The sequence below is a fragment of the Centruroides vittatus genome, unplaced genomic scaffold (assembly GCF_030686945.1).
Source record: "Centruroides vittatus isolate TY-2023 unplaced genomic scaffold, ASM3068694v2 contig_926, whole genome shotgun sequence".
In the NCBI taxonomy this organism is placed as follows: Eukaryota; Metazoa; Arthropoda; class Arachnida; order Scorpiones; family Buthidae; genus Centruroides; species Centruroides vittatus.
This window is the reverse complement of record NW_027122612.1, coordinates 1,634,985-1,661,280: the sequence shown is the minus strand read 5'-3', so window position 1 is coordinate 1,661,280 and position 26,296 is coordinate 1,634,985. Positions and strand designations below refer to the sequence as shown.

The 26,296-nt window shown below is 29.0% G+C and overlaps 1 protein-coding gene and 1 long non-coding RNA gene across 3 annotated transcripts; one reads left to right on the top strand and one right to left on the bottom strand.

Annotated features, from left to right (window-relative positions):
• The first annotated feature begins 2,042 nt into the window (after nucleotides 1-2,042).
• On the top strand, nucleotides 2,043-10,309 carry LOC136984711 (uncharacterized). Of its 2 annotated transcripts, XR_010882228.1 has the most exons (3): nucleotides 2,043-2,170; nucleotides 9,961-10,123; nucleotides 10,196-10,309. It is a non-coding gene; the product is annotated as an uncharacterized lncRNA (long non-coding RNA). The 2 variants fall into 2 exon arrangements; XR_010882227.1 differs by having other exon boundaries at nucleotides 9,961-10,309.
• LOC136984703 (secreted frizzled-related protein 5-like) lies at nucleotides 7,086-26,296 on the bottom strand. The gene is made up of 3 exons (XM_067281796.1): nucleotides 25,098-26,296; nucleotides 13,154-13,231; nucleotides 7,086-7,833 (listed from the first exon to the last, which is right to left on the bottom strand). The coding sequence occupies exons 1-3, from the start codon at nucleotides 25,573-25,575 to the stop codon at nucleotides 7,376-7,378; spliced, it is 1,014 nt and encodes a 337-aa protein (XP_067137897.1). The 5' UTR covers nucleotides 25,576-26,296; the 3' UTR covers nucleotides 7,086-7,375.

Below are 26,296 nucleotides of genomic sequence, written 5' to 3'. Positions count from 1 at the left end.
GAACAGAAAAAAAAGGAAATAATTAAAGTTACTCGTTGTTTCTTTGAATTATTTCATTGATCTTATACTGTAAATTTATATTATTTTTACAATATTTTATAATTTAAAAAATGAAATCATTCGTTTCTATTCTCATTATATATGGGTTACATCAATGCTTTCTGTATAATACTTATATTCTGTAGGCCTATATTACTATCATTTTCATCAGCCTATTTTTTCTAGATATCTTGTGTATTCAAATAGGGCAGACATTCAGAATTTAAATTGTTCGGACAGTAGATTCAAAACTTAGCTCTAATTAACGATTTAAACCCTTTTTTCCCCTTTATTTTAAATGGTTTTAGAGACAGCTAAGAACAGAACCCTCCGGAGACAACTGGGCCCTTGTTCAACGTTCTTCCAGGTTTCTTCTCCACTGTAACCAGTATAACCATCAAAAATGATTTCTATACGTAACAAAATTTAGATTTATTTATTTTAAAACTGTTTAAATTAATAAATTACCATAATTTTTATTAATTTCATATATCTTTATCGTGGCTTTGAATGTAGTATCTAGGCCCGCTATTGGCGGTTCTGGTTAGAAATAATACGAATAAGAAGCACAATTTAACAGGAATTCAATTATAATTTTCTTTACAATTCTTCGAAAATTTGTTTTTTCTTTTTTCCGAGAAATTTTTCGGACAAACTAATTAAAAATGGCAAATTATTAGAATCGATTTTATAACCTATAATTAGTCTCTATTCCATTAGAATCGGATGTTTTATTTTATCTCTATTAAATTTACATAAATTCGACTCGTCTACATTTCTAACAATTACAGTAGAGTTAATTAGAATTCCATTCGTAGAGTGGTTATGTTACTAATATCAACTAATTATAAATGCGCCTTAATTAGGATTTATAGCCGATCATTTAACATATAATTACGGTCATATATAACTTTATTACCGAAGATTTTCTTTCCCTTCTTTAAGTAGGTGTAAGATTTAAATGCATACGCATTTCGGATTATTAATTCGCCGTTTGCATCTTCTTTCAATGTCAAAAGTATATACTAATGTTAAATGATGATAATGTATAGCGACAATTACGAAATTAAACTCTAGTATACAAATCTAAGAAATGCCAATTAAATGTACCTCCTACTTAATACTTTATTAAGTAATAAATTTTATTTTAGATGAATACTTAATGATTTATTTATGATTTCTTATTTATAAATCATTCTTATATTTATGCTAGTTCATGACCTTCCTAAATAATTCAAATTTTATTTGTTTAAATGTTACACTCGGGAATTTCTTGCCCCCAATGTCGGTAAATTCCGCTGAGAAAACAGACAATATATTTTCTGGAATTAATAGAAATACAGAAGTATAAAGAAGGGATGAGAAGGGGCTTCTTAATTGGCGCTATGTTAGAAATATACATATTAGCAATGGGCAAAAAGGGCAATTACCTAGGGTCCCATGAAGCTTTAACCGGGCCCTTCTCGCCTCCCAAATGGTGAATGTCTAAATACAGTCCTAGTTAGACACACACATTATAATTTTTAAACATAGGTTTTTAAGCAATTTAAATCAAGAAGATAAAATAAATGATTTTTTAAATTATTTAACGTCTAATCCCACAGGAATTTAGTAATAAATTCTAAATAAAACGGTTTGATATTTCATATTTTTCTACAGTAAAAAAGCGAGTAAAAAATTTTTTTAAAAATGTCATTAAATATAATTATTTTAATGCGAATTATAATTTGTTTTATCACAAAAATCTAATAAAAGTTTGGCTGATGTGTTACGAATGGAAACTAGAACAAGCCTTCAGGTTTATCCAGTTGCATAATAACAATAAAAAGAAAAAATAATAAAGATTTCTTTCTTCCCACGATACATCATTCATTGAGAGAGAAATTCTCAGAGGTTCTTTACTTTCTGAGAAAAATGTAAGCCGTCATTTTTAATTGAGTAATAAAAATGAGAGCGAGGAAAAATTCAATCAATCAGTTACATATATCTCTCCATCTGAATAGATTGCTTCCATAAAAACTCAATTCAGGACAGGAAAGTTGAAAAAGTGTTCAGAATTAATCAATCATTTTGACGTGATTAAAGAGATAATTCCAGTTGTTGTTCGACATCATCAATTGCTGATAAACAAGTAAGTCCGGTATAGGTTCTGCTCACAATAAATAGCTACGTTCAACAGTTATATATGTCACACTCGAGAATATCGAACGAAAATCACCAAGATACTGAATATTAATTAATTAATTTCGATTAAGTTTATATAATTACCAACGTCAGAAATATAATTAGCATCGCGCACACTACTATATACGTAAGCAATCTATAATATAGATTACACAATCACAGTGTTATATATAACATTTCTTACGTCATCTTATTGAAGAGATTTGCAAAAATTAATTGATAAATTGTGTAATATTTCATTTCTTTGTTTTAAATTAACAGTAATGTTCACATAAATTAATATATTCAACAGTTATATACGTCACGTTCGAATATTATTATAGGCAGAAGGTCGCTTTGGGGCTTCCTAGATTGGGGGCCCCGGAGACCCCCAATCTTCTCAAATTTTACTTGGCTTTGGGACTTCGGAGGCCTCAATCTAGGAAGCCCCAAAGCCAAGTAATAATTCGAGAAAACGTCAAAACAAAGTAAAAATATAATGGCTGAACGGTGCAACCACTTATTAAAAACACAATAAATGTATTATTGTCTGGATAGACAACTTCCTTTGTCTATCCAGACAATAAAGGAAGTTGAAGCAAGGATTGGCTGCCTTGCCCAACCTTTGCACGTTCTTGATTAGATTCGGCGCAAATTACAAAGATACTGAAAATTAATTGATCAGTTTGAATTAAATTTACATCATTATGAAATTTTCAAATATAATTAGCATCGTATACCACATGTACTGTAAACAATTTCTAATTACAGAATTACAATAGAAAATGTTTATTCGAAATTCCATGCTTAAGCATTACTTCGTTAGAAGCTGTTGTAAACATCATTAAATATGAAAAATTAATTTAAAAATTTTGTAATATTTAAGATAGATATTTTCGAAATAATTGATTGTATGTAAAACTGAAGCACGTCTCTAATTTCCCATATTATTAACGAATTTAAAATAAAATATAAAGTATAAATATATTACCAAAATACTGTTTAGTCGAGTGGCTGCTTGTTTATTTGCACACGACGGACAGACAAATCGACCGACGTTAATAGCGTTTTCTACGTTGATGCCGGGACTTATCTAATAATCCGTACGCTAAGTGACTCACGCTAGAGTGAATTTTGGTGTCAGAAATCTCAATTAAACACTCTCATTAATTAATTTTTACTTTTAATAATTATAAAAATGTCTTGTAAAAATTTTAATCGAACTTTTAGAATTTCAGTAGACGTCTCGAGCATTATTTCGCTAAAAATATCACACCGTTAAGATTTGAAAGTTTCGAAAGGTAGAAAATTAATCTATTGCTTAATATAATCAATTTATTTTCCAGAGAAAAAAAAAAAATAACAAGACAGCAGCCATATTAATGATTCTTATGCAAATTTTAGATTTATGATTAGACTTAAAATTTAATTTAAGTTTTACTAATTTGATTTAAAAGAACCATACGATGATATTTTGTATACAAAATGCAATTATATTTTAAAATATTTATAAAACAAAATATATTTCTTTCAATTGTGGAAGAATAGTAATCATTTTATCCATCAGATGGCACTACGGAATGATTATTTAGGGAAAAAAACATTTAAAATAAATAAATTTTAATTAAAAAATTTTTTTTTGAATAATAACTAAATATCAAAATAAATAGTTGATAAATTATAAATAATAATAATAATAAAATATTATATTAAGCCCAATCTTAAATTATTACTAGAAAAAATATATATATATAGTTACAACGTAAACGAATCCATCAACAAGCAGGAACTTGTAGATTGATGAGACACGCGTCGCTGCATGCAATATGACATTTGAAATCGGAGTGATCGATTGAGTTGCATGCAATTTATTACAGTTCGATTTCTGCTCAATGAAACCACATATTACCAATGTGGTATCTGACTAGATTTTTTCTTTCGTGTTTTTTATATATAAAACAATCTTTGATAAGAAATTTGCTGTCTTCTGTTTCTTTTGATAATAATAATAATAAAAAAAGTTGATGGATACTGAAATATTGTGTCATCAAGACTTTTTATATTCCAAGATTAAGAGAATTTATACCTGAATATTTGTGTTAAAATATTCTTTACTTTTAATAATTTAAAACGAGATTTCATTCAACTGTTTTTTGTGGCTTTATTCAAACTTACACAGAATAAAATAATAGAGAGTAAATATATATTCAACAAATAACTTGACCTAAATTGTTAAGAAAGGGCTATAAAAGCATAAATTTATAATTTATAAACTTTTCTTACTTTTTAATTTTAAACGATGACCTAAAAAGTTGTTTTGAATTGTTGCCCGACATACTACACATTCAATTCTGTTGATTTGTATTTAGTAATTTTCTGCTCTGGAGGGAGTACAGACGGATCAATTAACATCCCATTTCTTAATAAAGTAGATAACGAGATACTTTCACTTCTAATGATGCTCGTTATTAATTAATTGAAAAGTTAATTAATTAATTTTTTCTCTAAAAGCACGGATTTTTGTTTAAAAAAATCGAAAATTTCTGATTTTGATCGATCAAACTTGTTGTATCAAATATCTTCTTGCGTAGATACAATTTTGTAAATTTTTCGAAGATCGAAACTTGTCGTATTTCTTTTATATTTTAGTTGAAGTTTATTTATTTTTTTCGATATTAGAATGGCATCGAATACGTTAGAAGAAAGATATCAACTCCATTCTAAAAAAAAAAAAATGTAAATGCCGATCATCTGTAGATGTTTCACTTTAATATAAGCATGGATACGAAGAAAATTGGCAAGAAGACATGACACCTGTGACCCTTAACACTTAGGTATGTTGTCTAGACAGGAGACCTCCCACTGCACGTGTTAAACACAACAGTCTGCTACTTTTCCTCTTATAAAATATCGATGCGAAGTTTGGACCCAGTCTAGTAAAAGACGGCTTTTCTGAAGGGCGAAAAGAGCACGCGAACGTATGGACTTTAATCATTAAAAACATTTTTCTTCCAAATGATTATATTGATAATTCTAGCTTTTTGTCTTTCGTTTTCTATCTGTTTTGAAATTGGCTCAATTTAATTTTTTTTCTTTTATGTTAGAAAATTCGAGATTTTTGTTGACATGGAATTGTAGAAATAAATCAAAATTGAAGTAGAAAACCGAGCGAATAAAGTGTTTTCGAGTCCTTGGGCAGTTTCAACCTTGGGCTCAAGGCAAATTTACTCACGAAATGACTTGACTGCAGGCAGAACTCCGGTCGGAGGGGCTACCGGACTCTGAACTTCAGGTTTTAAAATTGTCATGTGGTAACAACTTGTTTGTTTCTTCGCTGGAGAAGCGTCAAACAGGTCTTGTGCATTTGCCAACCTACAATTAGCTCCACCTGTTTAGGCATTAGATTGCCACTTCGATAGAATAAGTATCGATAGAATGTTTGTCTCCTGTGGCAGTAAAGTTAAAAGAATGTGTCAATAAATTACAAGAGTCTAATGGCGTTCACTTATCCATTTTCTTTTGTAAGAAGAAGAAAGAACGTTAGAAGAAATTTCGATTCTTTCAACAATATTTATCGTTTACAGCATAAATGCTAGCGGATATTTTTTCACAGGTATAACAGGACTTTATAGGAATTTTCGAAATCGTCGTCACACCATTAAAAATCATAAAGGATGGAGGCGTGGATCCAATTTTGATTGTGGACATTCCATTTAGGAACTACAATTAGGGAACCGGTGAATAGCAAATTAAGTCTAATATTTAAGTGTTAGTCATTTAATTGCAGAGTAATTAAGCGGGGACACTTTCCAAGGCTGTTGCCCTATTAGGGGTAAAACCAGTTGGTGAAGAACTAGTTCTATCATCATTCAACTTGTAGAACGTGCATGACTGCATCCCTCCGTTTTCGACCCCCAGAATTGTCTGGTCACGCCCAAAATCTTGAATTTACAGTAGACACACGTCCCAACAGTACATTCTCCAGTCGTAAATCAGAAACCATTACGCGGAAAAATCTGCTCGACAATGGCCCCCGGTGTCTAAATATTATTATTTTTATTTTATTATTACCAGACAAGACGATTTTTGCCACGATCGCGGGACTTCCCCCACGTTTAAAAAGCAAAATAGAAAAGAATAGGACATGCGGCATTTTCAAATTCATCTTTAATTTTTCACAAATTTTTTAGATACATTCGATTTGACGTTACAACAGCATAAATGAAAAAACTTACTTAACTGAAGTCGTTAAAAATTTTTCAGACACTAGTTACATTATGTACAATACGCAGAAACGCTTAAATATACTTTTATACGACACACATAAGACAAACCGATAGGCGAAGATGAAAAATTTGTTTAAATATGGATACGTATAACGGATGCGATTAATAAAACATTTTCTTCAATTTAGTTCTTTCTCTATAAAATATTCAGACACACATCAAATGCCAAGAAGCTTTTCGACAGAAACTATCTTCGGCATCTAATCAAAACGAATACGAACATCTGTGCGAGTGCAATACATAGATTTAATTAAAAGCAATTTCACTAGAATTTTCCTCCACTTGTATGGAACGAGATAAGCGAAAATTTTTACATACTTTAATAATATCCATCATATCAAAACAGAATACAACCGACCTTTCACGTCTTCGCGTATGCAAATCAAGTCGAACGAAGAATATCCTTAAATATTTATCATATCTTACAGATAATCTTAATTCTCATCAAGAATATAATGCAATCTAACACAATTTTATGATAATATTAAAAGAGGAAAAAAATTCTATTAAGAACTAAATACGATTTAAATTCTACTGACTGATCATTACCAGTAAAATAACTCTAAATTCTTTTAAAAGCTAATATTGAGATCTGATCCTCTGCGGTATTATTCGTTTTAATACGAATAATTAAAATTTATCAATATCTATTTGAAAAGAATTTTTTTTAATATCTAGCCAAAAACTTAACGCGATCTTATTGTAAGCGAGGTGATACACGAGAAAAATGCAAAAACAAAAACAAAAATGTCACTCTATTGGCAACTGGCAGAGAAATTTATGACTATAAAGCAATACGGAACAGTACAAAAACACGAGACTGTACAGCACAACTAACATCCGGACTATTTCGCAGATACAGGAACCATTGTACGAAAAATCGACATTTAAGCCGCTAGGGTAGTTGGCTTATTTTCGATATTGCCCTTGTGTTCATGTTTGTTCCTTTGGTGTTTTTTGCGCCTTCGTAAGTGACCCCCATTTCTTCTCTTTCTGTCAGAAGACAGTATCCCATCGGCCAACATAGTTTCGGATATTATTTTAGGATCGTTGCAGTCGATCTTCTTCATCATGCGAATGGCTGATTTGAAGGCTTGACTCTTGCGCCACTCCATGATAAATGTTGGCACTAATCCTTCTCCGTTTTTATTGTTACCCATGATGAGAACTCTGTTTTTCTTATTTCCACCCTTGGAAAGGGAGCTGCAGCATTCGGTAACGTTGGCATATTTCAGGGTGGGGCGACGTAAATCCTTCTTTAGATTTCCATCGCGAAGCTTCAAAATACGCGCCTTCTTACAGCTTAGTTTGGCTTTCTGCACTTTCTTGATTTTCGTCTTGATAACTAAAAACAAAAATAAAAGTTTAAACAGTTTAACTTCAGACTTTCTTCCTATTCTTAACGGAAAAATGACCGATTAAAATGTCTAAAACTTATGTATATATTCAAGACAGATAAACGACGTTTCTAGTTTTGTGTCTTACTAATGTATAAACCGCTAAACGAATCATTTCTGAAACCATTAAATGAAGTGAATTAAATATTTTACTGTAGCAGAAGTTTCTGCCAAAGGATACGACTGCTAATTCGATATGATCGAATTTCACACGCCTGTCATAAGCGTAATAAATTTATGTCGTAAGGAACGGAGAGATAGATTAGAATGTGCGACATTATTAAAAATTAAATAGAATGAATAATAAATTGAAGGCCATATAATTTATTTATTAATATTTCGTAATTAACTACGTTTCGCTGCGGCAATTAACTGTCACATATTATTGTTCGTAGTTTTCTAAAACTTTATACACTAAAATATTATATTTCATTGACAAAACAATGGATTCACAAAAACTTTACAAGTTAAAACAACACGAATTCTTAATTACTTCGATTTTATTTACAAATTTCCATTTAGAATAAATATTATTTTAGCAGTTTGCATAATTCAATTTTCAAATTTACATTTTTATAATCTAATTCTAAAGTTTTCCAATTTTGGATCATTGATATTATCAACGTAAGTGAAAATTAATCATTAATTATACAGTATTTTTAGTCATTAAAATAAATAATTCGTTAAAATACCGAAACTTTTCTTCTTATTATTTTATTCATATATATTATAATCATCAATAATTTATATGCTTATTATTCATTCTGCTAACATTTCACAATTTATTATAAATTGGAGAAGAAATTTACATCCCAAATATATTTTAAAGTCAACATTTTATGGATTTATCACTTAAAAAATAATATAACTTTAAGAACTGTCGATTATTTTCAGATTTGCAAAGCTTCGGAATAATCAAGCAGTGAAATGATAAAATATCTCAAAGATTCGACTGAAAACAAATTTTTTTTTTTTCCTATATTTTCCGAATAAAAATTATTATAAGATTATCATCACTATTCGAGGAAATATATATTATTGTTGAACTTATAATTCGATACTTATTTAATTATAATGTTCAAAAATACAGAAGTTCTAAGCAATCATAGAGTGACCACACTATCTGGGTCCTCCCGGATTTCTCCTGTTTCGAACCCCCAAAATTAAAATAAAATTTTAAATGAATCATTTTATAAGTTTTCTAATGCAATATAACGTATTTATAGATCGATATATAAATGATTTTTTTTAAAATATTCTACGTCTAACCATTTTTTAGACTCATTTTTCATGGTTTGGGTGATAAACAACATGGTCACTCCACGCAAGCGGCTTACTGGCTAGATGTTACGTGGTAAAGAATAGTCGTAAGGAATCTAGATACGAATTTGATTCGGTTTTCGTAATTTTTCATGGATAGGTTGGCGTAATCCATTTCTTATCCAAGCTAGACAACTTGGGTGGATCCGTCCAGCTGTCTAATTTATACTGACACCACGCAATCCGTATCCTATACAGGCAGTGTAAATGATCCCTAACAGATATATTCATAAATTCTAAGCAAGCATCAAATGAAACACTTCAATGATATACTTTCCTCGAAACACATTTAAAATGTTTAAATAGTAATAAATATTGTAAATTTTCATCTATTATTCAATTGCTCTTACCTCTAATCTACAGTTTCCAACTCGTAAAATTATACAATATTTTATCGTTGTTAAATAAACTTTTACACCCCCACCTTAATTTATTCTTTAACTATGTGTAGATTTTACATAATTAAGTCAAATAGTGTCTAAATAATTTCTTTTATTATAATAAATTAATATTTAATTTAAACTTTAAAGTGTTTTCTGGAAAAATTATACTATAATTCTCGAGAAAAAAAAAATAATAATAACGTTTCCTTGTTTTTAATTCGTGGCAGTTTACGCCTGTAATTATCTTATAATTTAACTCAGAAAATACTTTGATTTTTGCTCGTTAAACTTTTAAACCGTATAATTATGTAACGGAACGTAAAAATTCAAAAAGAATTGAGTAAAGTATCTTAATAAAATGCAATTTTATAGTAGGGAGGAAAAAAAAAGCATTGGCGGACAATGAACCAGAATACAGCTAGACGTGAAGTTTGTGGGTTTTGAGATGTTTGAAATGTGCCATCCACCCATCACCGAATGAGGACGATTATAATTATGCAGACACTATGCAAATAATTTGTGTCAAAGAAAACAGGTATAAAATTACAACTTCATTTAATTTTCGAAAACAAAATTAATTTTACTAACACAACATTACTTGCTTTAGAAATTTATCTTGTAACACATTGCTGTGACAGATTAGTAGATACGTATTTGAAATTGAAAATTAGGAAATTTCTACTGTAGAAGGAATGAAAATGAATAAAAAGATAAACATCAATTGAAAGTTCTGAATTCCAGAAAAAAAAAGTGGTTCCTATAAATATATTCGGCGATTTAAATGTTAAGTGTGTAATATTTGTGTGTGTGTGTGTGTGTGTGTGTGTGTGTGTGTTTTTAATATTTAAATCGCGTAATTCCAAGAAAAATTTAGTTTTTGAATACACAATTTAATTATAAATTCTAATGTCTTCTAACCTTCGCAAATTTTTTACGTGATGCATAAAATATTTCTAATTATACAGTATAATTTTTACACTATACTTATATGGAAGAACATAACCGAACTTTAAACGTGTTGATTATTATTTGATACTATCGATAGTTTAATTATTTCTTGTTAATTAATTTTTCACGGATATTAACATTGTCGTTTGATTAGTGTCTATAGAACATCACGAAATTCAATTTTATCATGTTTACATTAACGCTTTCCTTTTAAATTAATACAATTAGAACATAAATCTGTAAATCCTCTCTCTCTGTTCTTAAAATAAAATGAAAATTAGCTATAACGTTAATGAAAAAAAAAAAACTAAAGCGGATATTAGTAGTAACGATAATTCGAAATTACGCTTTTTACAAAGGTTAATGTAATTCCTAAAGAGAAATCGAATTATTACATTTTAACTAGCGAAACAATAGCCTATTAGTTTTCTGGGAAATGTAATTGTCAATCAGTAAATCAGCTGAGAACACTCATCTAGGAAACCATCTTACATAAGCAGATTATCGGGAATTATATGAATTCCATTTTGCAAATTCGAAGTATTCTCCGCAGAATTAGAAGCGGGGGAGGAAAAAAAAAACGTAAATAGCGTCATAATTTATACTTAATAGACCGTTAATAAATTTATCTTTTAGAGATTAGGTTAGAAAACTTAAAACTGTTTACATTAATGAGTTATAAACAGGACGAGAGTTAATAAGATTATGGAAAAATGTACGTATGCAGATGAGTTCCAGTAAAAGCGTAACGCTTTCAAGTTCGTGGTAAATTATATGTATTCGTTTTTGTAGTATCCATTAATTTGAAATTAAAAAAATAAAAAAACAATAAATAGAAATAAAATTGTGATAGATCGTTCTTCCTTTTTTTTAACTTAAAAGTGCGAAACATTTTGTAAGAACTTTGGTAATTCGAAAGTTTTAAAAGTTACTTCGAAAAAAAAAGAATTTCGAGAGAGTGTGGTAAGTGCCGTACTTTAAATATTTCAAAACGAAATTCTTAATCTCATCTCCACATTTTATCTGAATTTTTCACACTTAAAACAACCGCATAAAGAATTGCCTAAAATAATCGATAAGCTTATAAATAGAAATGTAATATGTCATACATCATTCACAAAAATGAAATTTCAAATATTTATAAATCAAGTTAGTTAAAATTTATTGCTAATTCCACGAATAAGACAAACAAAAACAAATAATTCTACAGAAATTTATTATTATTATTATTATTATTTAAATATGAATATTTTAAAGTAATTAATCGAAATTATATAGTTTATGCAGTAAACTTACTTCGAAAAACGGTAATAAATTCGCATAATTAAAAAAAAAAATATATTATGTAAATATTCATTTATTACAAAATGCCACTTGATATTTTCTCATGTATTTCAGAAACGAGTGGAATAAATTATTTAAATTTTACGTTGAATAATATAAATTAATATTAATTATTCAGTTAAAGTATACTGAAATGATATAAGCAATACATTTTGTGCAGAGCAAAAAAATTATTATTATTATTTTTTTAAATGTTTCTACACTATTATTATACGGTCTGTTTTTAATCTAGACAGGTTCTCTTTAAGCTAAAATCTGTCATCTTTTCAAACTTAAATTACACGTTTAACCGGGAAAAAAATTCTATTTAGTAAAAAGTATCAGAATTCTAGAACCAGTATACAATTTAATTAATCTTTTTTAGCCTAAAATTGCTGTTACTTTTGAATTTTATAGTTTAACACGTTGCATTATCATCTTCCATTTCACAGCAGCAAATTTTTCTAATGAATGACTTCTAATTTTTGAAATAACTATAAAATTTTATCGCTATATGTATATATATTTTAAATATTTTACATGTTTCCTGCGGCTGAAAAACCAGTCAAGGTTTGTTCCCCCTTTTCTCCGTGTGACATTGAAACAATTAGTCAGGCTACACGTGTTAAATTTTTATCATTCTTTTGGCAATAAAGCCAAAACCGATTTATAAAATTACAATATATCTTAAGCAAAAGTTTCATCGATTATTACTTTAACTGCCGACAACACATAAATAATTCTATTCATCACAAAATGAATTGAAGCCGATTAAAGTTTATTATGTAAAATGTTATCATCGTTTCCTTACAAATAAATACAGTAATTGCAATTTTATAAAGAGTTAGATAAGAGAAAGTAACCATAATATTTATGGAAATATATATATATAAGCATCGAAATTCTAACCGATAACATTATCTTTTAAATCGAAGATAGCGAAATAATGACAGGACATATTTAATTAAATATAATGGAGATAATTTTATGAATGGTGACAGAAAGTAAAGAAGAAAATAAAGTTTACAATAAATTGTGAATAATGCGTATTGAAAAGAATAGGATTATATCTTTGGATTTATCTTTGCAATTATTTTAAATTATTAAAAATAAAAATGACATAATTATGAATATTCTACAGGTACCAGAAATAAATTACACGAGATTAGATTTTCTTCCTATTATATTATTATTTCCTTTTTTTTATTATTGTTTTACAATAAGAATTCTCGAGAATAATTTGCATTCGCTTGAATAAGATTTAAAAAGATTGCAGGGGAAAAAATGAACTTACCAAAATCGGCTCGACAGAAATTATCGATGATGTTCTCGTAGGTTTCTGCTTGATTGCATGCGGTACACGGTGTGGTTTCTGAAAAAAAAGCATAAAAGATTTAGAGGAGAAATGTTCAATTTTCTTGCGGGCATCAACCATTAGCTAAGCTTTATGACCCATCGAATCTTGTATAATGGTTGCTTAACAGAATTAATGTTAATAAAAGCTGATGACAAGACAACATGCTACTTGACAGAATATTTTAAAATTTTCTTTAATAAATTTTTCACACATTTAGAATTTTTATTTATTTATTCCAATTTTAATACACGCAAATTTTAATTACGTTTTTGTTTTATACACGTATGAAACGACCAAAACATGTTTCCTTCATTTCAAGATTCTAACAAGTTTTCAGTGGATAATTTACATTTAGAAATATCACAAAGTTAAATTATTTCATTAATATTGTGGCAAGATATAAAATATATGATGTAGAAAACATTTATTTAAATAAATGAGCAAATTATGTTGCCAATTTGAGTAACAACTCTGCTGTGAGTGTGCTTCGATACAAATCACAAAAAAATAATTGGTTATAAAACTCTGGACGTAGAGCCTACAGGTAATAAAATTTACACGGTAGTAAGAGCTATTTACAGAAATATATATACAGTATATATTGATTTAAGTAGCAAATTAACGACAGAACTGGAGATCCATTTGGGACAAATAGTGAAAATGTTCACTTTAATTCGTTAATATCGCATCGGTATTTTATTTATGATTTCAAAACCTAAATAGCCTTATTTATTTTGAAAGGCCAAACACCCATTATAATTTCTTATTACACTTTTCAATAAGCGCTTTAACGAAAACACCCACGTAGTTATAATTTCATTTGAAAACTTTTCTGAGAAGCCTGGAGTTATCTAATGGATAAGTCAACATAATGTTATCTTTTATGGATTAAATTCGAAAACAGTTCGAGAATAAAAATGATTTTTTCGAAATTTCATCATGGATGATAACATTATTTCATGAAAGAATAAGGGCATACGTACTGTACATACATGTTTTGTCGTAAGGGTATTTTTGTAATGGAAATTTTGTTCCAAGTAAGTAAGCGCTACAGGATAAACAAAGGAGACATTTTTCTTTCGATTCATACTTCTATTGACCCAATACGAAATGGAATTATCTATACTTTCACAAGTTATTATGGAGGAAAGAATAGTATAAATTAATCGCCATAAAAAAGATATTCGTCTCAACGAAAATAATAAGACCATTGCTTAGAATTATTTTACAGAAAATGAAACTCTAAACACAGAATTTAATTAACGTATTAATAATCTTGAAATAATTGATAAAATTTTAAACACGAAGCGGAGAAAAGCCTCAAAATAAAATATATAAAAGGGTGTCTTTATAGACACCCTTTTTTATATTTTAGTGTGTTTCTTCTAATGTTATGAATTTTAATTATTTATTACTCTTGAAGTAAAGTTAAAGAAGCAAAGAAACACTTAATTGTGATGGTATTACTTAAGTGAAATTTGTTGTATAACCGATTTAAAAATAAAAACTAAGAGGATAATAAAAGGATTTCTTTACAATCATTTTTTTTTAATTCCTTGTGTTCATAAAAGATTCACAACTTATTTAATCAATATATATATTTTTAAAATCTAATTGATGGAGTGACGGTATTATTTTCAATACTGAAATATGTGATGATTCTTTAACTACATACTTCAAAATTATATATACATTTTAAAGGTCTGTCCATGATATTAATTATCATGGACTGGTAGAAATGGAAAATCATATCACCAGAAACAATTTAATAAATCCATTACAATTTAATTTTAATTACAGTTTCTGTATTTCCTATTCTCGAAACAATCACACAAATCGAAACCGAAGATTAAAATCACCAGTTTAATTAAAATTATGTTTTTTTCCTCCCAACAAAAAGTTGGATTTTTATGCATTATTATTAATCTCGAATCATTTTTAAATAGTATTTTTTTCGTTACCGGTAGGTTTACGTCACAATAATCCAACTCTGCGCGCGTTATACAAGATATTAGGTATGGATTTGCATAATGAATATAATGAATTTGATCTTATTCAAATAGGATCGATACGACGATAATAATTAAGTAAAATCAAAATTATTGCTACCTACCAGAATAAACGTTATATTAAATTAAATATATTCTATCAAGGAACAACATAAATTTATATTAACCTTTCGTGCAATTTCCACTTGTATTTAACACAAGAAAAATTTCAAAATCAACTCAATAAATTTTAAAATAATTCTAAAAAGACAGACAGACAAACAGACATTTTCGAAGAAAATTCGTTTAGTACTTGAAATACACATAGGAATAAGTATAAAGTAACGATTCGTTTCGTAGAAAAGATGACATCTATAAAACTAGTACCGAGATAAAAACTACACAAACTATAATTAGTATTAATGATATAAACTAACCACGTTGCATGCATCTGGTATATAACAAAAATAGTGAATTCCCTCACGTAAAGAAATTTGTCCATTCGACAACCGAAGTCTAGACGACGAAGCTAATTCCTAAAGCAATTAAAATAATAATAATCTGTAAAAAGAAATTTACTTTCAGAACAAACAACAATTTGAGAAGGAAATTTCTGAAAAGTTTAACTTTATTTTATGCCAGTTATATCTTAAACCAACAGAAAGAAAATCTCTTTTTGATTTTCTAAAATCATGTCTGGTTTATAGCGTATTAAAAATTTTATTATTATTATTATTATTATTATTTAAATAAAGAACGAGAATTAAGATAAAAGAAATGAGCCTTAATCGATCGTATAATTAAATATTTCCCGAAAGAAAATTTGAAATCAATGCTAGAATTGGGATTACAATATCATAGTGATTAAAAAGAAATTGGGAATAATACTGGTATTTTCGTAGACAATCGAGACAGGTTAATAGTCTTATTTTCATAATTGCCGAGTTTATAAAAGGCCTACCTATCATTATCATTGAATTTCAATTTCACTCTGTTGTTTTTTTTTACAATAAAATATTGTTTTCCCCTTCTTTTAAACGAAGATTTCTATGAGATTAATGATTTTATAAGTAATCAAGTAGTAGAAAATAGTAACTAAATCGACATATTTGATGTATTAAAGTTTTAAACTAAGTTTTAATAATTTTGAGCTATATTTCATATGAATATTTAACTTTATAAATATAAATTAAAGTAATTTCTTATTTAAATTCTTATAAAAAATGTCAGCTGGTTTCAACGCTTTTACACAATTATCATCACTATTTTTTATTGATAAACTGTTCACAATCCGATGTCTCTCTTTAATTTATTGTACTGTAGTTATTATTATTATTATTATTAATGCAAAAACTTTTCATTTGAAATATTAAAATAATATTTTTATCGAATTTTATTTGAAAAGTACGAACGTTTTTAAACAGATGTTTTAAAGACGATTTGTATCGGATAGCAATTTCAACATCACTACTGTTACAGCCCAGCTGAAATTCTAACTTAGTGAGAACAGTTCGAAAGAATGTATTGTATTCAGCAGTTCGACGATATCTGTTGACCTTTCGTGCTATTTAAATAAACAGAAACATGGAATTGTCAAAATCAGACCGTATCATATACACCATATGGCATATTAAAAACCGCGAACCGAATTCTAGAAACAGTAATTTCATACAAAGTAATTTCAAACCCGCACATTTCTTTTTTCAACTTGACAGTTATTTTCGAGAAGTCAGATAATATAGAGCCGAGTAATCTCTCTCTCTCTTTTTTTTTGGAACAGATCACGGTTTCTAATATCGATATTTACTACAGTATTGGCATACCAGCGACGAACTTACCCACAATAAACCCGAAAATTTCTGGCGGAAAATGCAATGCAACAGATACTTTAATCGATTTTCTATATTAAATATATATACATATATATTTCAGTTTCCTAAATCGAAAAATTATTATAGAAGAGAAAAGAATGTAGATTAGATAAAAGACAGGCAAGATATAATCAGTAAAGACAGGAAAAGAAAAAAGATGCAGATAGGAGGAAAGGATAAGAGAGATGCCAAGCATATGGAATAAAACGATAATCGATCATTTTTACTCTATAACAAAATTCGGTTGTTCATACAACGACTAATCTTATTACTAATAAAGAAATCAGAGCTTTATAAAGTGGATACGGTTCAATTAAATTGATACTATTTTTTTGCTAGAGTGATGAAATCTAGCATGGAACCTTCCTAATCCTCATCGATCGTCATCTTATCTTCTGAATGACTCAGCCTGAGAAATCCCGACAAATCCTCTACATAATGGGAATTTCAAAAGAAAGCTTTTGGCAAGCTGATTTATTCTCTGCAAAAGATAACTACTATAATTCTTATCAGCTGACAATTGTTAGGTAATTCCTATTTAGCCAAAAAAAAAGGTTCCAAACAAACAATAGAAATACACAGACTTACAATAATCAATGTTACACTTAAGTTAAATTAAAACAGTGCATCAGAGATAATTAAAACCGAATTAATTAAGATTTTATCTAATACAAAAAATGAAATAAATCAGAACGATAAAACACTTTCAAACAATAACTAAATACTTTTATTCTGTCTTACCTGAAGTGTAAAAAATTATACTCTGCGGAAGTTACCACAATATTGTAAAATTAACAACAATTTTCATTGCCATTCATGTTTTATTAATAATTCAACTTTTCATATAAGAAATATTAAACTATTTCAACTGTAATGTGAAGAATCAAGCCGTCTTTTTACTGTGATTTTAAATTCAAAGCAATTTTTACTTGCTTCTCGTTTGACCTTATGAAAAATACATAACAAAATATAAATTATATATTTGCTAGACATTTTTAGTAGACTACCGAGAGTAATACAATGTTTTATTTCTGAATATTTAAATGATGAAACAGCATCAATTAAAATACAACGAGAATCTAATTTCGTTTCCATGAAACTATTATCATATTACGAGCCTATAATTGAACTAACCGTTTTATTACAATAGAAGTTCTCGTGTTATTAGCATATTTTAAAAGTTCTTTCGAAAGAACGGGGGGAAAAAAACTTTAAAATGAGCTGCTAAAACTTCTTTTTTTCTTACAGCTTTTGCTGTTTTATTCAATACTAAAACTTAAAATTTCTACGCTGTATTAAATTCCTTATAAGCACCGAATTCACCAAACGTAATATGATATACTGTATTTTATAATTAGGTTTAATATAATATACTATAATGTTTTTGTTTGTAAAACGATACGCAGAGATTAAAATTTTATAAATATAATAAATATTTTGTATAAAATTATTATTTTTTGTGGAAGAGGCATTCATTACAGCTTATGCACTGTTTGTATAGGAATTATATGATTTATGCGTAATAATTAAATAAAAATTGAAAAAGACATTAAGTCAACTTATTACACAAAAACCCATTAAATTCCATAGACCAAAATGTTTTCGATTAAATTTTATAACAAACATAGTAATTAAAAGTCATTTATTTATTTTTAATATAGAAAACTTATAAAAAGAATAATAAATAAAATTTTATTATATTCATGATCAATAAAAACGTTATTCAGACAGTTTAAATTTCAACTGCCTGCATATCAAATATTAATAGAAGATGGAAGGAACTGTAAACTGATACAAAATTAAAAAACCAAGACCGCAATTGCATATTTATTTATAACTAAAAGCCCATTCACCGATAAAAATCAATTTTAAACGTGCCTACTGTTTCATTTTGCAATATTGTTAATGTTAAGAATTGTTGCCTTTTTTTTTTTAATCTTTTATTTAGGAATTCTGTTTTTATCGCCGTTTTTAATTATGTTACACGATAGTTATTATATATCTAATTGCATTATCACTGACGTTGAATGATGAATGCAGCATTTTTATGCCATTCACTTACTCCTATGGCATTGCAACTGTTATTCTACTACTCATAACCGCTTCACTAAATAATGATTCATTTTCTGGTGAAGGGAAGAGGTTAGGTCTGGCTAACTAGTTAACCGATAAGGAATAAAACAAAAATCCAAAAAATAACTACAAGCTTAATAGATCTATCTATAATAGTAATAAAATTACCTGCTCTCATTCTTCTCCTAACTCGAATTGTGCCACCAAATTCTTGATTTTAACAATAGAAAATCGAAAATTCGGAAAAATTTGTGAATTATTTAAAAAAAGGAAGAATTTTCAAAGCCGAACCTGCTACGATTTAAAATTTAAATGGCACAACTCGTCGTTATTGTAATTGGAAGAAAAATCATTACAATTACAAAATAAGTGAAAAGCAAATTAAATACGAAAAATGCAAATTTATCGTATTTATTATAATTTTGTATCATTTCTATAAGTATTTTAAAAGAAGATAAAAATACTCTTATCGAGATCGTCCATTACAAAAAAATTGCTTTTAAAAATTCACGTCAAACAAATTCCTTAAAAAAAACTTCGTAAAGGCAAATTAATTTTTATTAGCGACTTGTAAAATAATGAAAAATCCATATACATCGATAGGCTTTTATTAGTAAAGCCCCCCATTGAAACGACTCGAAATTTTCAAAATGAAAATTACATTCTTATCTCCTAAGAACACAAGAGCATCATTACACGAAGATTTAATTGGGCATCCACATACGAAACCACTTGAATCATTAAAAAAAAATTATGAAATATCCTTTTGTCAGCTTTAATGTTCTTTTCAGATTATTTCTTAAATTACATTATATGTATTAGAATTTTGTTCGGCAATGTAACTAAGCAGAGTATCGATTTTAAAATTAATTATGATGCTACGAGAGGAACCAAATGTATACAGATAAACTAAGTACATGAAGAGGGTTAAATCCCACTCGGTCGTTTGGTAGACGATATAGAAGCAAGAAAATGATTTGCAGTGGAGAAAGAAACTTAGGAATAAAAAAAAAAAAAAAAAAAAAATGGAGAGGAGGATTACAAGTTTCGTAACGGGGTATTTGGTATTCTATCTCAGACATGACAGTCAATCCAATAAAATGGGACAGAAACCAAATCTTCAACAGTCTGGGAGATTGAGAGGGATCTGACAAACGAAGACGGCACTAACGGGATTGAAAGTCTACTTCGTCTTTCTTGTCCGATAATCCCTTAAAGGATTATTCGATCTGCAACCTTTAATGCTTTGCTTCTCCTACAACAATGTTCAATGCAAAAGATTACAGACAAATATTGTTTTTGTGTCGTCGTAATTGCTTACTAAGCTGTTACTCGAAGCTTTCTTCGTAGCGTAATATGAAAGAAATTTGAAACTGTTGACTTCTTTTAGTACTCATCTTTCAAATATTATCGTCACGCATACGTATGTATAGACGTCTTAATATAATAAAAATAAGAATATTTATATTATTCGTTCTTATTTAATATGAAAAATATATTATTAAACTCGAATAATCGTTCATATAAAACTGTCAAGCATTATATTAAATGTTTTAAAAACAATTTTTAGCAGTTACTCTTATGTTTGTAAAAACAATAATAGACATAATTTTACAAATAAACAATCCAAACGGGAATTTATTTAAGTAAAAATAAATTAATATAAAAAGTAAACAATAGACTCATCGATTATTTGATGAAATATTATTCCAAAAGAAGAATTTGTAAAATTCTAAACAAAAAGAAAAATTGCACAAGTATCCCTTCCATACGTGGCTTGTAGAATTAACATACAAATCACCTTAAAAATTCGAAATTTCTTTAGAAATTGTTAAAAAATTCTACACACATTATTCAATTTTAATATAAAACATTAAATATTATTACGAACAGGACTACTTGAAACAAATATTATAAAATATAGAAAGCGAAATTTTGCAAAAGGATGCCGAATTTTATCGTTGAAAGCTGATATATTGGATAAGCAGGATTGTAAAATTCGGCAAGAAACTTTTGATTACTTGAATAATTTGATTCTCTTCCTTTACTTTTTAATCCATTGCGGACATGACTGACTAAATTTTTCGCTAAGGTCTTGTAATATGTTTTCTACATTTCATTAAATCTAACTTGCATATCCTTTTGCATGACATTAAGTACGCCGATGTTCCTGATAATATTCATGCGTTAATATGATCGTATTTGAATTTTAATCATGGAACGAATTTACATATTTGTAAACTTTACGATAAATTAATTTAGAAGATTCATATAAATGATGTTAGAAAACATTTTCATTATATAAATTCAACTAATTTCGTTTGTATCATAAGAATTAAACAAAATTCTTTATTGATATTACAAAATTTTAAAAGTTTGTTAATTGATTTTTTCACTTAATCTATCGATTTTAAACTAAAGACAAGATCAAATTATCGGAAAATTAGCCTTTAAAAAAAAATATATATATAATATTTACGAGAGAAAGTAAAAATACATATTAACTAATTCAAATTAGAACCTTACAAGGTTAACAAAGAGTAGAATTTAATACTTAATGATAACATTTTTTCATCGCTGTAATTAATCGAAAAAATTGTCTCCATTTATATCAAATTAACTTTAATAATAAGCAAAACAATTTAAATACCGTGTGCAGAAACTTATCTAGAAATTAAGCTAACAAATAAATGGTTTTTATACGTTTTAATAATACAAACGGTTATAGAATAATAATAATAATAATAATAAATACTAGGAATTTTTCTAAAAGCTACCTTTTTCTTCCTCTAATCTTTCTTAAAGCCTAATATGATTAGAAAGAGAATTAAAGTTTTATTTATTTAAATTAGATTTTTTTTTTCTATAATGCAAATTGACATTTGAAAATAATTTATTATAGTTAATAAAATAACTTTATTAAATTTTATTTTACTCATTTTCTTAAATTAAAATTTGATTTTATTTAAACTTAGTAAATGAAGATTGAATAAAGCCATACTTTAATCTCGCATCAAACACTAACTAATGATTTACCACTTAAATTAAAACAAGAATTAACACGATAAAACCTGTCATTTTTTAAAATTTAATTAAAAATAAATAATTACATTTTATAAATTTTAGAATACCGAAGATAAAAATTTACAAATTCAACAGCAACGACATTTAATCATTTCTACATCTCATTAAAACTACTAAAGCAAGTGTTACTACTTCTTTAATTAAATTCCAGATTAAAAAAAAACAAAGTAAAGCTGAAGTAGCAAAGCGCATTTAAGTTTTTAAATTAAACAGAAACTGATTACAGAACATAACTATGTTTATATCATTACAGTATTGCGGATACAACAATTACACGCTTGGAATTTCTATGAAATATAAAAGGACAGGCGGTTTTATTTATAATATGACAAAAAAGATTTTTAAATTTTCAAGTATTCTACATATTTAACTCGCAATAAAATAGAATATAATTTTTAATATTTATTTCATGCACGAAAAAATTAAAGGAATTTTACGTAATTAGGACTAAAAATTGATAAAGGCGGGCCAAAATAAGATTTCCTTTCCTCGATTCAATGGTAACAAAGCAGAAGGGAATTGCCAGTGGATATCATTTTCATTAAGATATTAAAATTAAATTCGTATAAAAAACATCAAAATTTTATACAAAATTTCGACTCACTTTTTCATAAACGTTCGGGATTTTTAGATCTTTTTTTTTTCTTCTTAAAAGAAAAATTTAATTAAATGGATAATTTCATTTTTATTAATTTTTGATCAATTTATATTTTCGTAGACAAAGTTCTTGCTGATTTTTCATCAGGCCAACTATTTAATCAGTCCATTTCCTCTCAATTTCTTCTCAATCCAATGGCTATTCTAATTCCACTTCCTCGCGAAAATTCGAAAACGTAGCAAAACAAATTAACCTACGAAACTCGTTTATAAAACAAAGGATCTCAATTTCTTTAGCAGTTAAAATGTAAAAAAAATTCTTAAAATTCCTTACAAAACTTACGCGAAACTAAAAAAAAAAAAAATGTTCAATAAAACGATCTTTTGAAAATCACAAATAGATTGATAAATAATAATTACTACATTTTGTAATAGATTAATTGGAAATTCTTAATATTAGAATTCTAAAACGAGATCTATCGAATAAATTCGATCAATTTACTAATTTTAGAAACGGCGCCAACGTCAATTCCTATTCTCATTAAGTAAAACATTTTGAAAAACTTCCCCTCCAAAATGCATCAATAATCTAATAACAGATTTCAAGAGTTACATGTTACTCTCGATCAAAGTCAGATAACTAGATCCTATATTCTGCCGGCTATTTTCTCTCTCTCCGAAAACAATAACAATTTATTGTTATAATTAGACAATTCCGATCCAGTTTCTGTAAAGTTTCGAGATAAAAATCGGAAAACAAGAACAGGTCTCTATCAATTCCTCCTCTTTTTTTTTTTTTTTTTAATTATTGTGTAAGATTCCCTATAAACAGGACCTTTATAAATTGACAAAATATATTAATTATCTATTGTTTTATTTGCAATATAACGAAATTCCATTTCTGTCAGCAGTAATTCATCGTTTTCGGTGGGAAAAAACTCGGGTCAAATATAGAAATTCGGAATGGCAGGGATTTTTATCTATCATCTCTCGTCACAAGAAGTAAAGTTTTAAATTCCACTCATGGATTTCATCTGACGTTATCTCTCCCCCTCAAGATAAACTTCAAATACCTTACTTTTGTTCTCGCAGATAAGAACAAACCGGGGATAGCCTAATAAGAGTTTAGTTAAAGGAAAGAAAAAAAAAAACTAACACCACAGAAACCATGAAATTATTTATATACGACCGAGAAAAGTACTTTAATAAAAACTAAAAAACGTTTTCGTAACTTTAGAGTTTTGTAAACACCGGGTAAAATTTTCTATTAACCATTTTCCTAAATTAGACATTTTAACAAACTTGTTTCGCTATTTCAAACGTCAAAGATGGGTTCAGAATGAAATTCGACGACATCGATTTCTTCGGAATGGCATTCCACAAGGAATTAGCTTGTAGCATCCAACTGTCTGGACGAGATTTTCCTCTAGTCTTAATGAAGGAAGTTATTGTCAATAGTTCAAAATACAAATAACAAAGCAAACAGAAGAAGAGTGCTAAATGATTCCGGGCTGTCAAAAAATACAAATGTTTGCTTTTAGCGTCTCAGTGGGTGACAGAGAAGTAATAGATCCTCACCGTTTTAGTTTACATGTCAGTCTTAAATAGCTGTGCACTTTAGCCTTAGGGATGAACAAAAGTTCTGCAGTCTGGGTACGGGTCGGTCCAAGGTTCCCATATCTCTTCCATCCAGGTGGTCCATCCTCGTTCCCATCTATCATACAACATGTTTAGAGACTGTCTAGCAAAATAAACGTAGTAGATAAGAAAAAAGTCATATTCAATGTTTTCTATCTTGACTTTTCTCCACTTTCCCACACTGCCTATCGATTTACGCCACAATTCTTAATTCCCAATTCGCCAGGTGTGGCAGAACCGGGTAATTTGCTACAAGAAGAATGGGACAGTGAGAGATTGATAGGGTGGAGCCACCAACCTGGATTGCAACTTAATTGTCAGGGGAAGGAAGTGATAATGACAGTTGCAGGGATATGTCAACAGGTATACGCCAATGACTGATGATGGCTACTTTCTCTCTAAAATGACCTATTTGTTTCTCTATTAACACATAGTGACCATACGACGATAAATTAAGCTATGACAAAAATTTTTTCTTGATTAAGACAGCATTGATGTAAAATTTATACCATTTCCATAGTTTAAAGTTAGTAATTAACCGTTAATGTAAAACAAGCACAGTTTTCTATGTAATATGTATTAAACTATTATAAAGTATGATTAGTTAAAGAGGAATGGAAAAGTACTTACCTCCACTATCTTGCGATTGGATTGTGATGCACATGTCATTGTCGTACGGAAACTTATCACATCGAACCATGTCGGGCCAGGGAAAACCGTACGTGCTCATCCTACCTTCGCAACCACGTTTGACAGCTTCACATAGTGATCGGCATGGATATATAGGCCTATCTAGGCAAACTGGAGAGAAAAGGGAACATAGGAAGAGTTGGGTATCGGGATGGCATTTCAAATTAAAGAGAGGAACCCAGGAAATAGCCTGCTGAGACACTTCAGACATACTATCGTGATCCAAGAGATTCGGCAGCCTCATCTGGGTATAGCCTATGCCGTGACACAGCGTCAAATTTTCGGGAATATCGACACATGTCGGTTTGTTCATTCTTGTTCCGGCTGACGTCCACTCGGAGATGTAGGAAGACGACGAAAATACGCCATCGAAGAATGTCCATCCCGCCAGCAAAAAGAGGAGATGACTCGAGGCCATCGTGTCAGCCGGCGGGAAGCCAATAGCGCTTTATTGATTACTCACGAGACAGCACAAAAGTGAAACAAACAAAGGAAACAGGAAAGTAGGAAAAGTAGGGAATTAGATTTTATAGCCAGCCAAGTTATATCCGTGTAGTGCAGTGCATTAGCAACTCTTTAACTGTCGAGGGACTGGCCGTGTGCGACTGACATCCAACCCTCCTCCATCACGTGACGGAAAGCTAAGACCAATCGGAAAGCGGCGCCACCAGGAGAAAATAGGGAAAGGTAATGTGCACAGCTTACAATGTGCCACCTCTTAACACAAAAATTTGAAAGAGCAGTGCAGTTAGCCCGGGGAGACAAGCAGAGAACTGTCAACACGTCCGTTTAGTGACAGGAGGGCTGAATAAGCGGAGGTGTCAGAGCGCAACTTATCCCGACAGGGGTGTACAACCAGATGTGACAAATGGTCTTTTAATTCCGTTCCCATACAAAAGAAGGGAGGGCACATTGTCAGGGTAAATCCTCTCCAGATGAAGTGCGCGACTTCCCATAGGAGAATGCTACCTCGGGGCTGCACTTATTCTTGTTACATCCTATTGTTTGTACTTTCGATGGTTCCGAGAACTATGTTTGTATAATTGGCTCTGCAGAGATGTGCCACATAGCGGAAGAGAGGGATTACGTGCTCCGTGTTCCTTCTCTCCTTTGTGATAACAAAAGCAAATTTTTAGTAA